This window comes from Myotis myotis, unplaced genomic scaffold, assembly GCF_014108235.1.
Source record: "Myotis myotis isolate mMyoMyo1 unplaced genomic scaffold, mMyoMyo1.p scaffold_m19_p_4, whole genome shotgun sequence".
In the NCBI taxonomy this organism is placed as follows: domain Eukaryota; kingdom Metazoa; phylum Chordata; class Mammalia; order Chiroptera; family Vespertilionidae; genus Myotis; species Myotis myotis.
The window spans coordinates 53,467,082-53,483,409 of NW_023416346.1; the positions used below are offsets into that span (position 1 = coordinate 53,467,082).

Here is a 16,328-nt window from a genome sequence, read left to right on the forward strand (position 1 = left end):
TCATAAGAATATTCCTAGTAGTAGAAAGAGAGAGCTGAGAACAGCTGTTGAGACCTGGAATCTGGTGGCCAGAGATTTAGTTTGTGCTAAGAGAAACTAATGCCTGATTGAGACTGCTTAAGAGCTCAGAGTGGTAGAAGATGCTCATATGTCTTTAACACCTATATTTATTTTTTTTCTTTTTAAAAACTTAATTTTTTGTATTTTCTCTCTCTCTTTTTTTTAATTGTCTCAAATTTTACATATGTCTCCTTTCCTCCAATTGACACCCCCCCAGCCATTTCCACCCCAGGCAAGCCCCCATGGCCCCAGTGTCTGTGTCCATTGGTTATGCTAATATGCATTCGTACAAGTCCTTTGGTTGCTCTCTAACCCAGCTGTCCTCAACCTGTGGGTCGCGACCCCTTTGGCGGTCGAAAGACCTTTCACAGGGGTCGCCTAAGACCATCCTGAATATCATATATTTACATTACGATTCATAACAGTAGCAACATTACAGTTATGAAGTAGCAACGAAAATAATTTTATGGTTGGGTCACAACATGAGGAACTGTATTTAAAGGGCCAGAAGGTTGAAAACCACAGCTCTAACCCCTCTCTCCCCAAACATTTGTCTCTGGATCTATATTTAAAAGCACAGTTGAGCATAAGTTGAAACAGATAGGCAGAGCCAAAGCAGAGGCAATGGCCTGGGGACAGCCTACAAGAGAAAAGAGAATATTTGGTGACTTCAGTGTAACAGCTGATCCTGATTAAATTCGAAATGAGGTGTTAATGATGCTTAAATTTTTTTGTCTATGTATTATTTGCACCATATAGCCTTGCTATTCAAAACATCAGCCACATTGGTTTGCTCCCGGGTTTCAGCACCAAAAAAACAAAACAAAACAAAAACAAACAAACAAAAAACGTCAGCCATGAACCAACAGGAGCAACATCACCTGGGAGCTTATTAGGAATGCAGAATCTCAGGCCCCTCTCCAGACCTGCTGAGTAATAGTCTGCATTTTTACAAGCATCTGGTGATTTGTATGCACAGTACAGTTGAGAAGCACTGCTGTACCTGGTTTCTTAGTTGAACTTTTGCCTAGCAAAACTCCTTTTGTTCCTCCTTTCTTTTCTCCCTCCCTCTACTGCTCTTGATTTCTCTGATCTTTGTTTCCTTTGTGAAATAATAAACAACTCTAATCATGGCTGATAGTCCTAGGAATAGTTCTCATGATACTCAGATAAGGAAAAGGGTGGCTGGGCACATATTGCAAAGCAAGGGTTTGGCGAGTGGGAAACCACTAACTCCATTTCCAATTGTGCTATCAGCATATAACTGTCATCAAGTTCCTTAACTTTCTGAGCTTCAGTCTTCTCATCTGTAAAATAAGGGTTATTATAGTATTTACCTCATAGTGCTGTTGTGAGGATGAAATGTGAATCAGGTATGTCAACTGCCTGGCACAGTGTCTAACACACAGTAAGTGTTCAGTATATAGTAGTATTAACGAAAGCCATCAGTTTTGAAGTAAAGTCAGAAAAAATAAAGAACTAGTGCTACAACCCTCTCCAGCCTTCCAAAATCCACAAAATTCCTTGAGAGCCTCCATGAAAGTCTCATCTACCTCATCCAATTCTGCCTTCTTGGTTCCAGGGCCAGCCAACAGTCAAGCTAAAGCATTTCTTATTCCATTGGCCCATCTTCTGTTTTTTGCTGAATTAGTAAGATTTCTACTTTTTCATTGCAAATGGGCCACAGTTATAGTACATTAAAGCTAAAAAAAGAATCTTTTGTGGGCTGACCTGGAAATATAACAACCATTTATAATATTTTTTCTCTTATGGAAAAATGCATGTCACCTTCCAAACAATTGACTTCAGAATGAACTTTGAGATCTCACCCTGTGTACAAGTTGGAGGCTGCCTGATGTCAACATATTGGCGTGGTGGCAAAGGGCTAGATAAGCCACGTCCAGAATTCCAGAGGTGACAGAAAGGTAAACAAGAATGCTCCAAGGAATAGAAATGAGGGCAAATAGATCAATCTGAGTGCTCCGTGTCAAGATTTCAAAAGTTAATACAAAAAGGGAGAGATACCTCTGGAAGTATATTAAACAACAATAACACAAACCATTTTTTATTTTATTAGGTAAGGGACCCTCTAATCAGCTGGGGCTCTACAAACAATATCAAAACCTTACAAGAGCCCTAACCAGTTTGACTCAGTGGATAGAGTGCCGGCCTGTGGACTCAAGGGTCCCAGGTTCAATTCCAGTCAAGGGCATGTACTTTGGTTGCGGGCACATCCCCAGTAGAGGGTGTGCAGGAGGCAGCTGATCGATGTTTCTCTCTCATCAATGTTTCTAACTCTCTATCCCTCTCCCTTCCTCTCTGTAAAAAATCAATAAAATATATTTGTAAAAAACCTTACAAGAGATCTCTGCAAGATGGTTGCCTTCCTCCGCCCTGCCCTCTATAATTTGCATGAATTCTAAGCTTATACAGTAAGACAGAAAGCAGTATCCCCATCCCCCCAATCCCCCTCACCTCCACACCCTGACAGCCAGCTCCCAGGTTCAGTCAGCTTCCCTCTGCCCTTACCCTTCTTCTTTCCAGAGGAGATCAAGATTTTGGGAAAATACAGCACAGGTTTTCTTTTTTCTTACAAAAAGCAAGATGACTTCTGTGTTGGGTAAAATGTGATGACTGGTGAAAACAAGATCCCCAAGATGGAAAGGGGTGAAAAGGTAGTAACAAAGGACAATGGAAAAGCCAAAGACTTTTGTACCTTCTCACTGAAGTCTTTAGTGAGAAGATCAATTATATCCAGGGGAATTGTGGATTAATAGGGCAAGAAGCTAGCAATGTCTAATTCCCACCAATTTAAAATGCCCATTAAAATATCCATGAAGCTCTGAAAAAAATGTAGAGTTGCACTAGCTAGGGAAACTGGGACTGGGGGAGGAATGACTGCCAACTTCTAATGGGGAAGGAGTTTCTGCTGGCTTTTATGGGGAGATGAGGTTGGGCTAAGGAGCATACTTGTGGTCTACATACACTATACCCTCTGATCCAGACAATGAAAGTGCCAAAAAAGATCGGGAAAACTTTTGATTCACTTCTACTAGCTGTCTTCAGCTTAGCAATACAGGGGCTGTACTGATCTGAAAATCGGAGTCTATCCCATTAATAAATGTATTAATTTATAAACAATTTTATAATTATTTATAAAATAATTATAAACAAGAGAGGAATTCATAAAAACTGTAACTGTATTTTCTAAGGCAACCAGGGTTCTGCTTCATTTCTTCTACCATCAGCTCTTCTATTTTCTATATACTTTTGGAGACTACAACTTGAGCACACCACATGGTCAGTGACAGTGGTAGTGATGGTTGGGCCAATGGTTGTTATAAGGAAAAGCTCCAAACATAAGCATGCTTGGAGACATCATATCTGAAATAATGTAACAGGGCAAACTGCAGAGTCAGACAACCCAGAAAATCAGAGACAAAATATTCCATCTTAGTGCAGTAGAACCTAAAAATAATAAAACCACCACCAACACTATCAACTGCCCCATTTACTGCACACTTATTATGTGCCAGACACTAGCTTAAGTACTTTACATACATTATCACATTTATTCCTCATAGCACACACAAGATGTCATTCAAATTTGTTTGAAAGTGGCAGGTAATATCTATCATTTATTGAGTCCCTATTATCTGTTAGGCACTAAGTGTCTTATGCCCACTATCTCATTAGATTAATGCCTACTAGGCAGTAGAAAATAGGCTCAGCCTTCCCAATTCATTTTTCAAGGCTCAGTTTAAGCATCACCTCTTCCAGGAAGCCTTCCTAGACCCTTATAATCTGGGGTAGGTATGCCCACTCTGCATTCCTCCCATCACCACCCTGTGCTTCTTTCTACCACAACTTGTATCTCATAATACACATATACACATACTCTAATACCAGACTATGAGCTCCAGAAGAAAACATTATAGAAGTTAGGATGCAATAATATAGTACTTCTATGGAACAGTTATATAAAGAGAGGCTAAAATAAAAGTTTCTCTTGAATGGCAGAATTGTTTGTGAATTTTGAGACTTCTTTAATATCTATCTATAAAACAAGCTGTAAAATAAGGTCAACTCATAGGCTTACTATGAGGAATAAATGGTAAACAGTTGTAAAGCCTCTTAGCATAGTGTCTTGCATATAGTAAAGGTTCACTCATGTTAACTATTGTTATCAATATTATAAGTTGTTTGGTCTAGAATAAAGACTTAAAAATTCAGAGGATAATAATAACATCCTGCATTAGCAATTTTATAAAATAATCTTGTATTACTTTTATAATAAAAATATTTAGTTTATGCAAGCAAAACATACTAATTTTTGGCAAATAATAAAACTATAAAGTCCCACCCTGGCTGATGTGGCTCAGTTGGTTGGGCACCATCCTGTGCACTGAAAGGTTGCTAGTTAGATTCTTGGTCAGGGCACATGCTGGGTTGCAGGCTCAATCCTGGTGTAAGGCATGTAGGAGACAGTTGATAGATGTTTCACTATCATATCAATGTTTCTCTCTCACACTCTCTCTTTCCTTCTCCCATCCTCTCTCTCTAAAAATAAAAAATATATATATTTTTACAAAACCTAGAAAATATCCCCCTTCACTTCTTTCCTCCCACACCTAATCCCACCCCCTTCTTAGAAGTAACCATTGTCAACACTTTTAGTTGAGATCCTCCCACAGGGGAATGTATTTGAATTTAAGCAAGAGAAAAATGTGTCAATTTTGAATACAGTAAATCCAAGTTGTAATAGGAGGATGGGAACCCAAATGATAGTAAGATAAATCAGTTCTTAAAGATCTAAACATTAGAGATTCTTGAGTACCAGGGCCTTATTCTATTACCACTACTGTTTTTTTTTTTAATTATCAAATGGTAATCATTTATTAATCTTTATGGGGGAAAAGTAAAGTGGCCCTCACCTAAGATTAAGAAAATGGCACTGATAAAAGTGCCATTTCAGGCCTTAGCCGGCTTGGCTCAGTGGATAGAGCGTCAGCCTGCGGACTGAAGGGTCCCAGGTTCGATTTCGGCCAAGGGCACATGCCTGGGTTGCGGGGTTGATCCCCAGTGGGGGGGCGTGCAGGAGGCAGCCGATCAATGATTCTCTCTCATCATGGATGTCTCTCTCTCTCTCTCCCTTCCTCTCTGAAATCAATAAATATATAAATTTTTTAAAAAGTGCCATTTCACACACCTTTATATACAAATAACTGGATATAGTATGCAAAGTTGTACTGAATTATTAACAATATTATTTGAGAGCAAGGACTACAAGAGAAATGTCAAGGGGACAAAATCTTGAGTTTAATGGTGCCAAATACCAAGAAGAAAACCAGGGCCTCGTCCCAAGGTTATTCATTAAGATAAGATAGCTAAGGCAAATATAAAAACAAAAAGTCCCTCCAGTTCTTCAACACAACTTAAATAAACATTTATGGAGCTAATATATTTTGTTATAAGTTTAACATTAAATAATTATAAACAAGAGGGAAATTCATAAAAACTGTAATTAAAAAACAATTCAGTAGGCTATAAGCCTACACAATGCATATGAAATTTCATATTCAACTATGTCCTCTGGCTTTTACCCAAGAACATTAAAAAAAAGATAACAAAGAAGAAAAGGAAAAATTAATGTATAATTTAAAAAGAAAATACATTGAAAAAGGAGAAAGGGGAAAATTAACATACATAAAGGATTGGCTTTTGAGAGATCAAACCAAAGAATCCTCAGCAGTCTATGAGAACACAGGTACTATATTCTTAGCTCTGATGGTCTGGACAGTGAACTCCAAATGCCTCTTTCATCTCTGATCTTGAGATCCTGTCAAGAGCCAGAGGTAAAGCTTGTTTCTGATTTTCTGGTCACTACAGCAGAGAGAGAACTACCCTCCTTCCATTTCTGGAAACTGTGGGGATATATAACATCCATAGGACCTTATAGACCCCACATAAGACCAGTTGGAAACAGGAGTTATTGGCTGCCCTTTGATTTTGATCACAGGGCTGATGCTTGTGGCACATGGAGGGAATTTCAAATTATGGAAGTCCAATCTAAAGGGACTCAGGCAAGGGTATCTCCACTAGAAAGAAGATGGCTTTACCCGGATTGGTGTCCAGGTGTACCACTTGGCCATGGGCCCTCTTAATGTAAAGCAGTGGTTCCCAATGTGGGGCACATGCCCCACGGGGGGGGGGCAATTTGATTTTTAATGGGGGCAATTCTAGAATGAGTTATTAACAGTCATTATTTTGCATTTCTTATGGTTCTAGGGGCCTCATATACAGTATATAAATATATATTGTGACATATCTATTATATGTTCTGAAACTTTATTTGCTATTTTTTTCATATCACTTCATATTATTGTTATTGTTTAAACAATTTCATAGTGATTTCTTCCTCAGTACTTCAACTGTCCTTTTGTTCTTTTATTTTTCTCTTTCATGGATGCCATGTTCTTTGGAAACTTGTTTAGACCAAGTTAATAGACTTTTAGGTTTCCTCCGTGTGAATAGGAGTTCATTTTTTGAATAATAAGAATTATATGTCACAGAGAGGGCATCAGGATTTTAAATGTGCTTAGGTGGGGCATGGCCAAAAAAAGGTTGGGAACCACCGGTATAATGTATCTGTCTTCCCTTTTCTCCTATTCTCAGAACCGATGCAGTGTGGATTCCACTAGGAGGCACCTCTGGCTTCTCCCAAAGAGCTCTGTGTCCCAGGCAGAAAATGTTCAATGTTTAAACACAAGATGGCAGTATATACTGCTCTATTGCAAGGGCCGGGGACTTGTGAAGGGAGCTGAAGGGGGGTGGGGAGTGCTGACTGAAGCTGAAATCCATTTGAATTTTATGTGAAAACTGGACATCATAAATATTTTGAATTGTTTTAGGAACCAATAATTATTTAATGCTATATAGTCAAAGTATTCCAAGTCTCCAAGTCTTGGAAATCTACCACAGCACACATCCCTACATCTCACAAAGCTGGGGTGCCAATCTGCCTTGCTCTCCACAAATCTCCCCTTTCACCTTACGTCAGACGTTCTGGAGTAACCTTCTCTTCAGAGCCGAGGACCCCTCAGCTGGCAGTTTCAGGACACCCCTGTGCTCCGGAATAACCAATCACCACAGGTCTTAATAGGGTAAGGGTAAGGGCAGAGGTCAACTACCGTGGCAGATGAGGAAAAAGACGCGGGAGAGCAAGTTCGAAAGGTAGGGAAAGAAAAGTGAAGAAAAGAGAAAGGGACAAAATTGAGGTAAAAGAGGGGGTGCGCTGAAGTGAGGAAAGGAAAGGTAAAATAAAATGAGGGAAAAGAAGGGGAAGAAAGAAGTCCATGACAGAAAAAGAAAAACCGGGACGGAAAGGGGTAAATGAGGAAATACAGAAAAGGAGAAAAAGAAATGAGTAAAGAAAGGGGGCAAAAGAGAAAGTAAGAAAGCGGAAATGGATAAAGAAAGAGAAAAAAGAAAGAATTGGGAGAAAAAGCGCAGAAAGACCGAAGGGGCTGAGGGGAGAGGGGCAAACTGGGAAGAGAGAAAAAAAAAAAAGAGGGAGAAGAGCCTGCCGGGGAGCTTGCATTCCCGGAAGCCAGGACAGAGGTCTCCTCCGGCGGGGCTTAGGGAAGAGAGGAGACAGCTAGTGGGGGGGAGAGAAGGAAAGATAAGTGAAGTGAGAAGAAAGGGACAAAACCGAGGGAAGTTTGATCGTGCTTCTGTGAGTTTTGTTTAAGGCATTTATTGGGTAGTCCTGAAGTGTGTCCCGCACGCTCAGACTTTCTGTGGGAGCAAACGTTTCTCTTTGTACCACCCCCGCCCCCAAAGAGGTTTGTGGAGCGCCGCGGTGTACGGCTCTAACTAGTAGGGCTCTCGAGGGCCGCGTCTCTCCTGTAGGGGGACCCGTCCGCGGTGGGATCAGGAATATTCGCCCTCCCACTGAGCTGGAGAACAGGGTGCAGCGGCACCCCAGCCCGGCTACTCATAGATTTCTGGCGGAGGATGCGGCGTGAGGGGCGAGAGAGCCTGAGCTGAAGCGCTGGGCACAACTGAGCGGGCAAGGGTGCGAGCCGCCGTGTGGTGTGAGGGCGCGTGGGTGCGGCGGGGCGGGGCGGGGGTTTGGGGGCAGGACTGAGCGGGCTTAGGGCCGGCGCCCGCCCAGGGAAGCTGGAGCGGTCTCCGTCGGCCCCCGGGGGGTAATTTACTTGCTGCCACGGCCCGTGCAGACTCCTGGGCGTGCAGCTCGCTAGTTCACTCACTCGCGCTGGGCTCCTGCCACCATTCAGCCGGCACAGCCCAGGGGAGCCTGAGAGCGGGTGAGCCAGCGAGTCGAGGAGGGAGGGAGCAAAGAGGGGAAAACGAGGGCGCGCCCCGGCTCTCCTTCTGCCCTGCTGCCCGCCCTTCCTGCTGCCACAGGTCCACCCCGAGTCTGGCTCACACTTGGGAAACTTGGGACGGCGCTGGGGCAGCGTGTGGCACCTCGGGGGCGGCCCGGGCCTCCTAGCGGAGGGGGAGGAGGAGGAGGAAGAAAAGGAAGTGAGCCCCAAGGATCCGCTCCGAGCTGTTTGTCCAGCTGTTTCTATTCGAACCCAGAGCGGCACAGCCAGAAGGGGGCCAATTCGAGGGTGGTTAGCTGGAGGCACTAATTTCCAACTTTCCTCTTAGCAGCTTGCCTTTTCCAGACACCCTGGAGTCTCCTCAGGCCAACGCGGCGGACGCGCACCTGCCAGCCGCCCCAGACCTGGCAGGCCAGGCGGCCCCTGAGCCTGAGAAGATGGCCCAGCCCAAGACCGACTGCCGCTCACCTGTTGGTCTCGACTGCTGCAACTGCTGCCTGGACCTGGCCCACCGAAGTGGAGACAGCAGCGGGCAGAACAAGAGCCCAGGCAGCCCCACCGTGAGCAACTTTCGGCAGTTTCAGGAGAAGCTGATCTTTGAGAACCTCAACACCGACAAGCTCAACAACATAATGCGGCAGGATTCGCTAGAACCCGTGCTGCGAGACCCCTGCTACTTGCTCAACGAGGGTATCTGCAACCGCAACATCGACCAGACCATGCTCTCCATCCTGCTCTTCTTCCACAGGTGAGTGTCTGAGCAGACGGGTGGGCATGCGTCCTGGCTCGCACCAGCTGCTGCTGTACCCTCACCTCGGACAAAAGGGGCTCCCAGGAAGTTCATGAGGGGCACTAAGTAGGCTGGGCTCTCAGGCTGCTGTGACCAACCCAGAGGCTACCTGGAGTCCTGTGGGGTGGAGGGGACTTCTGGCAGGGGGGGACTCTATTTGGAAGTGTGCCTGCAGAGGTTTTCCTAAGAAGGTGTTGGAGCCTAGAAAGTGGCTAGATCCCTAGATGGTTTGGAAGTAGCTGGGGGCACCCCCTCCTCCAATGCATAATTTCCGCTGCCACTTTGGAAATTCTGCTGTGAGCTGCTCTTAAGACAGTGATGGCAAACCTTTTGAGCTCGGCGTGTCAGCATTTTGAAAAACCCTAACTTAACTCTGGTGCTGTGTCACATATAGAATTTTTTTGATATTTGCAACCATAGTAAAACAAAGACATATATTTTTGATATTTATTTTATATATTTAAATGCCATTTAACAAAGAAAAATCAACCAAAAAATGAGTTCGCGTGTCACCTCTGACACGCGTGTCATAGGTTCGCCATCACTGTCTTAGGATCTGAGTTCCACTCTTCACAAAAGCCCATTTCTAAATATGCAAACTCAGATTGAAACTTCGAGGGCTTTGAAATTACTGAATGGCACTGACTGACAGTGAGGCCAGGGAAAATGTCAAGACAAACTAAGAGGCTGCTGATGTGCAGCAGGTGGGGAATAAGAAAAATTATGGAGCCTTGAGAATTTCTTGAGACTCTGGGTGGGATACTTCCACCTCCTCCATGTCACATCCTTCAATTTCCAATGATGGCTAAACGCAGCCCCAGAGAAAGTCTTAGGACGGGAGGGTGGATGAATCCATGTCATTGCAGATGTTTGTTGGAGTGTGGAGAGTGAGGGTCAGACTTTCTAGAAATCCTGCTGAAGGGCAAAAGGAAGAGAATGGGAGGAGAGAAACACATTGGGAAGCCCCAAGGTGTCTATAGTCCTCTAGTCTGAGACAGTCTGGTCAGAGCCAGTCTTGGTACAACGGAGGCGATTTCGAGCCAGGGGAGGCAACTTCAGAAGACACAACTGCAGTGGGTTTGATGTTTTGGGAACCATCATAACAGGGCACAGGTGTGTGTGTGTGTGTGTGTGTGTGTGTGTGTGTGTGTATGTACGGTGTGCATTTTATTTTTTTTTTCTCAATGATGGAAGTTAAATGCATGAAAGACAACTACATGGTGGGAGACCTGGGTTATATGTAGTACAAGTTATAGCCCTGCCTCACTGTGTGAGCCTGAGCAAGTCACCTGACTTCTCTCATCTCTAATGTACCTTCTGGTTCTGGGAGCCCAGGTCATGGGCAGGTGGTGTGCTCAGACAAGGTAATAAGCAATTGTGAGCACCACAGAATATTTGAATAACTGGGTGGTTTTCCAGTGAGGCACAAAGAGGGAATTTTAAAAGCAATCAAAATAGGCAGGAACTACCCTCACTTAGTGTTCAGACCAGGTTTACCGCTGCAACCCCAGAAGTTCCAGGAGGGAACAAGCAGGGCTGCTGACTTCGCTAGCATTATCATAACAAGTTGTATTTCTCAGGCATTTTCCACCCCCATCAAAGCTCTTCCTCATCTATTATTTCACATTAGGTATAAATTTATTTCATTGTTTTAAAAAAACAACAACAAAACCAGGCCCTGTTCAGTGGGTTTTTAGGGAGTCTTCATTTCTTTTTTTTTTTTTTAACATATTTTATTGATTTTTTACAGAGAGGAAGGGAGAGAGATAGAGAGTTAGAAACATCGATGAGAGAGAAACATCGATCAGCTGCCTCCTGCACATCTCCTACTGGGGATGTGCCCGCAACCCAGGTACATGCCCTTGACCGGAATCGAACCCGGGACCTTTCAGTCCGCAGGCCGACGCTCTATCCACTGAGCCAAACCGGTTTCAGCAGGGAGTCTTCATTTCTGATGAAAGATTAGTATAAGTGTATTCAGACCACAGATGCTGCAACACGACCGAGCAAAAGCCCTAACAGGCTCCTAACAATCCAGCTCAACTTGGTAGGAGAGTGGCAGTGGGGGCGGGGTGACTGAGATACCTAGAAAGAGCTTCTGCCACATTTGCACTCTTTCAACTAGGAGAGAAACTGCCCCAGAATGGCCTTATTGATGTGTAAGAGGGGACACATCCTCAGTTGGGTTACTAGGCTTGGGACCTAGGAGGGCTGGATCTAGGTGAGTGAGGTGTGAGACTGAGAGCCTGAGATCAAAGTGTTCACTTGTGCCACACCTTGGGAGGCTTTCTGGTTGTCTGGGTTTCTCCAATGGAAAGACCTCCTTTGTCACCTAGTCCATTGACACCTGTCAATTGGGGTTTGGTTATTGGCAAAGCATAGAAATGATATCAGGTAGGGGTGTAGGGGCACTGAGGGCATTGGTGGAGGGAGCCGAGCGAATTGTTGGAACTGTGGATCTGAGCACCTTGCCTCCGGGGATCAAAGCAATTCAGTGTCCAAAACAGATAAGCCGTTCTTTCTGTAAGGCTGGGGAATGTGACAGGGTCCTGTGGTAACAGCCTTCTAGTTCTAGCAGGACAAAATGTTCTTACATTTTTCTTGATAACTGAGACATTTGAGGTTAGGAATTCTGAATTTGCTTTAGGTTTTACCTAGAATGACATGCTCATTAGTAGAAGTAGGAGACCATTATTGCTGGTCATGGGGCTTTTCCAATATCTGAGCTGGAAAGACTTCTTCTGAGTGAAAATTTTCTCTTTCTTACTTCATTTATTCCCTGGAATACATTTATACTTAAGTCATCAGTTTTACTTCTATTCCATTTAATGCTTTGATATTTCAAATTCCTGTTGGGGTGTATTTTCCCCTTTTAATTTGTTTACTTTCAAGGCTACCTCTCCTGGAGAAGAGACTCTCCCTGCCCCTCCTCCTGCAGCACATTTTCCTCCTGGAAGGGTTCCTCTATTCTTGGGAGGGGTGGGGCACATTCTTGATTTCTGTCTGGTTATTTGCCTTGACCCTTCCCTTGTTCCCAGCTTAGTTCCCGGTGTCCTTGGAACACAAGAAAATAAGCAGTTTGAGGGTATGCGGTGTGTTTTACACTCATTTGGTTTTCCCTGGGTTTCTTAGTTATATAGCCCGTGTGCAATAAAGGTTTTTTTGTTTAGATGACTGCTTAAGTGTTGGTGTAACAATTGTAAAAGGTAAAAAAGCAACTTTAGCCTAGTCTTGGAAAATCCTTATTAAGGTTTAAATGTGATTTTTGTGTTTGTTTTATGTTTGAACCACGTGTGTAACTCTAATAGTCTGGGAGAAGTCCTGATGGACAGTGCTGTATGTATACTCATAACTCAGTGGTAATGGGCATGTGGCTTGTTGGTATGTAAATGGTTACTCTAAACTATTGAGAAGTGTGTTTTAAACACCATCCCTTTAATCTTGTGTTAGGTAACTAATAACTATAATAGATTAATAGCTAACATTTATTAAGCATTTACAGTTTGCACTAAACATTATATCTGCCTAATCTCATTTAATATTTATACCAACCCATGAAATGGGTACTATCAACCTTCTTCATTTTATAACAAAGAAAATTGAGGCTTGGGAAAATTAAGTAACTTGTCCGATGCCTCACAATGAAAAGCAGAGGAAAACTCCACCTAAGATCAGACACTAAATAATTGTCTATTAAGAGAAAATTGTTAAGCAGAGGTAAATATTAGCTTAGAAACTAACCAAATGTTTAAAATATCCTTATTAGGTAGGGTGACCAACCATACCTTTCTGGGACATGGGACTTTCAATGTTTAAACTGGGACAGTCCCAGGGAAACTGGAATGGTTGGTCACCCTATTATGAGGGGACTCAACCTTATCATTTGAATATGCTTCTAAAACTAGAAAATTTAGGAGGCAGGTAGAATATGCTGGGAAAACAGCTAAAATTTCCAATTTAAATGTAGCCTATGAAAAAACTGGTAAAGTTGAAGTTTGAGGGGACTTAATTCTTTGATCAATAAGGGGTAGCAACCTGAAATAGAAACTTTTGCCATATTCTGTTGTTGTCATTGTTGTTGCTGTAATTCAGATTTACTTCTAAGACTTTATCCAAAACTTCTTAATCAGCTCTATTTTGCTGCCTTTGGCTCCTGAGCACACATACCTGCCCGGGGTAGTCTGACATATTCTGAATTGGAGTTCCCTTGTGGCTTTAAAAGCCTTAGGAGCCTGCCTTTAAGCTTCTGAGCTGGCACCAGCTGGTTTCCACACTTAGATGCTCAGAAAAATGACAATAGCGAAGATTTCTAATTGCTTTACATGTGCTAATTCATTCACCTTCCCCTACTGAGTTCATATATAGTAGTAAAGGGAGAGATCAGATTTCCAAGAAAAAAATGCAAAAAATTATTTGTGCTTCTCTGAGTCTCAGAGTTCATGATTTCATAAGTGTATATTCCCGGATCTGACTTCTAAGGATGTAGCTACTTACACCGTGTGATTTGAGGGGCCAAACTATTCTCCGGGCCTGCCTGCTGTAGTGCCTAAGATACAGTTTTCTGTCTAGGAACCATCTAAAACTCCTCTCCCATAGCACAGTGGTATGCTGATCACACCATGAGAAACTCTGAATTAGAGATCACAACCTTTGTCAACTAATTTGCCATTTGATTTCGAAGATGGAGTTTTTTGCTGTAGAGAGGTTTCTATGTGGTTAAACCTGCCATTCTTTGCCTTTGTGATTTTTGCTTTTGGTATCAAGCTTGGATAGTTCTTCCTTAGCCCAAAGTAATGTAAGCGCCTACTGGTCTGACAAAGAATAGGCACTCTGATTAAGGCATTTTCTATTAAAAACACAATGCATTTGCAACTTAACATTCATGGTTTGAATACTTCAAGAGAAAGTTGATAGGAGATAAACTGTCTTCTTGCTGAGGCACACATGCTAAGAGGCTTTTGCCTATGAGTGACCCTAGTGCTCTACCAGCATACCTAATATATATGTATGTGTGTATGTGTATGTGTATATACATATATGTATATATATGTAATATATATAATATATATGATATATATAATATATATAATATATATATATATATATATATATATATATATATATATATTCCCTACATATATATATACTAGTGGCCTGGTGCAAGGGGGAGGGGGCAGTTTCCCTCAGCCCAGCCTGCACCCTCTCTAATCGGGGACCCCTGTGGGATCAGACCTAAACTGGCAGTCGGACATCCCTCTCACAATCTGGGACTGCTGGCTCCTAACCACTCACCTGCCTGATTGCCCCTGACTGCCTCTGCCTGCCAGCCTGATTGCCCCTAACCCCCTGTCGGCCTGATCTCACACCAACTGCTCTCCTCTGTCAGCCTGATCGCCCCTAACTGCCTCTGCCTTGGCCCCCACCACCCTGGCTTTGTCCGGAAAGAAGATGGAAGATGAAAGATGGCAGTCGACCTGGTCTAATTAGCACATTACCCTTTTATTAGTATAGATAGATTATATAGGATAGGATTGCTTAAATGGGGGGGGGGCCTTTTTCAGCAGGAGAAGATGCTCTTGGCGGACAAAAGTACATAATCCTTATATCTGGACTGATAGCCAGCCATATGCACTATACTGCCAAACCGGTCATTAAAAAATTGAACCACTTTCTTACACCTTACACCAAACAGCTATTGCCCTTAAAACCCCTCCTCAGCCCCCACCTTAGGTTCTGCCTTCCTAGTTCACCCAGATTAGGCTCTGATTGGTTGGTTTCTATGCCATTCAGTGTCTTGGGCTTATCTCTGGGCCTGATCAGAGAGGCGGAGCTGATCAACAGCCCCTGCAGCTGCTGGCAAGGCCTGAAGAGAGAGAGAGGCAAGGGCTGATCAACAGCTGCGGATCAGACCCTGCTTCTCTCTCCAGGCCTCTCTCCGGGGTTGATCTGCAACCCCCTTGGCAGTCAGTGCTGGGTCGCCACGGCAACCCAGCACTGACTGCAGGACTGACTTCTGGTGTTTGGTTGTCCGTTTGGTCGTTTTGGATGTTATGGACCCTGGCTCTTTTTATATCTATATCTATATCTATATCTATATCTATATCTATATCTATATCTATATCTATATCTATATCTATCTAGATATATATCTATATCTATATCATGCTACATATATAGCAGTAAATTGTATATAACAAAATTTGCCACTTTAACCATTTTAAGTGTACAATTCAGTGGCATAAGGTACATTCATAATGCTGTGTACAGCCATCACCATTATCCATTTCCAGAACTTTGTCATCACCCCAGACAGAAACTCTGTACCTCTTAAAGAGTAACTCCCCATTCTCCTCCCCCGCCCCATCCCCTGGTAATCTCTATTCTACTTTCTGTCTCTGAATTTGCCTATTCTAGAGTTTTCATATAAATAGAATCATATAACATGTGGTCTTTTGTGTCTGACTTGTTTCACTTAGCATGATGTTTTCAGGGTTCATCCATGTCATAGCATATATCAGTATTTTATTTCTTTTTATGACTGAATTATATATATATATATATATATATATATATATATATATATATCACATTTTGTTTATCCATGGACACTTGGGTTATTTCCACCTTTTGGCTTTAGTGAAGACTGATGCTATGAACATTGATGTACCATTATCTTTTTGAGTTCCTTCTTTCAAACCTTTTGAGTCTCTACCTAGGAGTGCAGTTGCTCAGTCCCTCCTTTTCAACCCAATTTTGTGGTCCTCTAATCAGAGTTCATATAAATGAAGTAACTCTCATGAAATAAACAAATGTTTGTTTCTTTGGGGAGAATGCCCCCCTCCCTGATAAGCTCCTAGTGCTAGTGATTATAATGAAAAGAAAGCTAAGAAGTTTAACAAAGTGATGGAAATGCAAGTTTTATGGGGGAAATGATATTCTTTCTGGGCTCTCATGAATAAGGGACTAGCAAAAGTTTTATTGTCTCATGAATGGCCAGGGTCTACCCTGGTTTACTTCTCAGGGTTTACTTTTTAAAAGACTAACATGTGACATCTTTACTCGTCATTGACTACTTTGTGAGCGTTTGTTTATTAGAACTTTGTTCAGGATGACAGCTCACAGGGAAT

The 16,328-nt window shown here is 42.7% G+C and overlaps 1 protein-coding gene across 3 annotated transcripts in view; it reads left to right on the forward strand.

Annotated features, from left to right (window-relative positions):
* The first annotated feature begins 8,005 nt into the window (after positions 1 to 8,005).
* Positions 8,006 to 16,328, forward strand: part of TSC22D3 (TSC22 domain family member 3) — a 62,215-nt gene continuing 53,892 nt past the window's right edge. The window contains exons 1-2 of one of the 3 annotated variants that reach the window (XM_036304516.1): positions 8,006 to 8,137; positions 8,743 to 9,159. In XM_036304516.1, coding sequence (XP_036160409.1) covers positions 8,849 to 9,159 — 311 coding nt within the window. In that variant the 5' untranslated portion in view covers positions 8,006 to 8,137; positions 8,743 to 8,848. Of the gene's footprint in view, positions 8,138 to 8,248; positions 8,391 to 8,739; positions 9,160 to 16,328 lie in introns of those variants that run through there. The other 2 variants (XM_036304514.1, XM_036304515.1) reach the window with 2 other exon arrangements.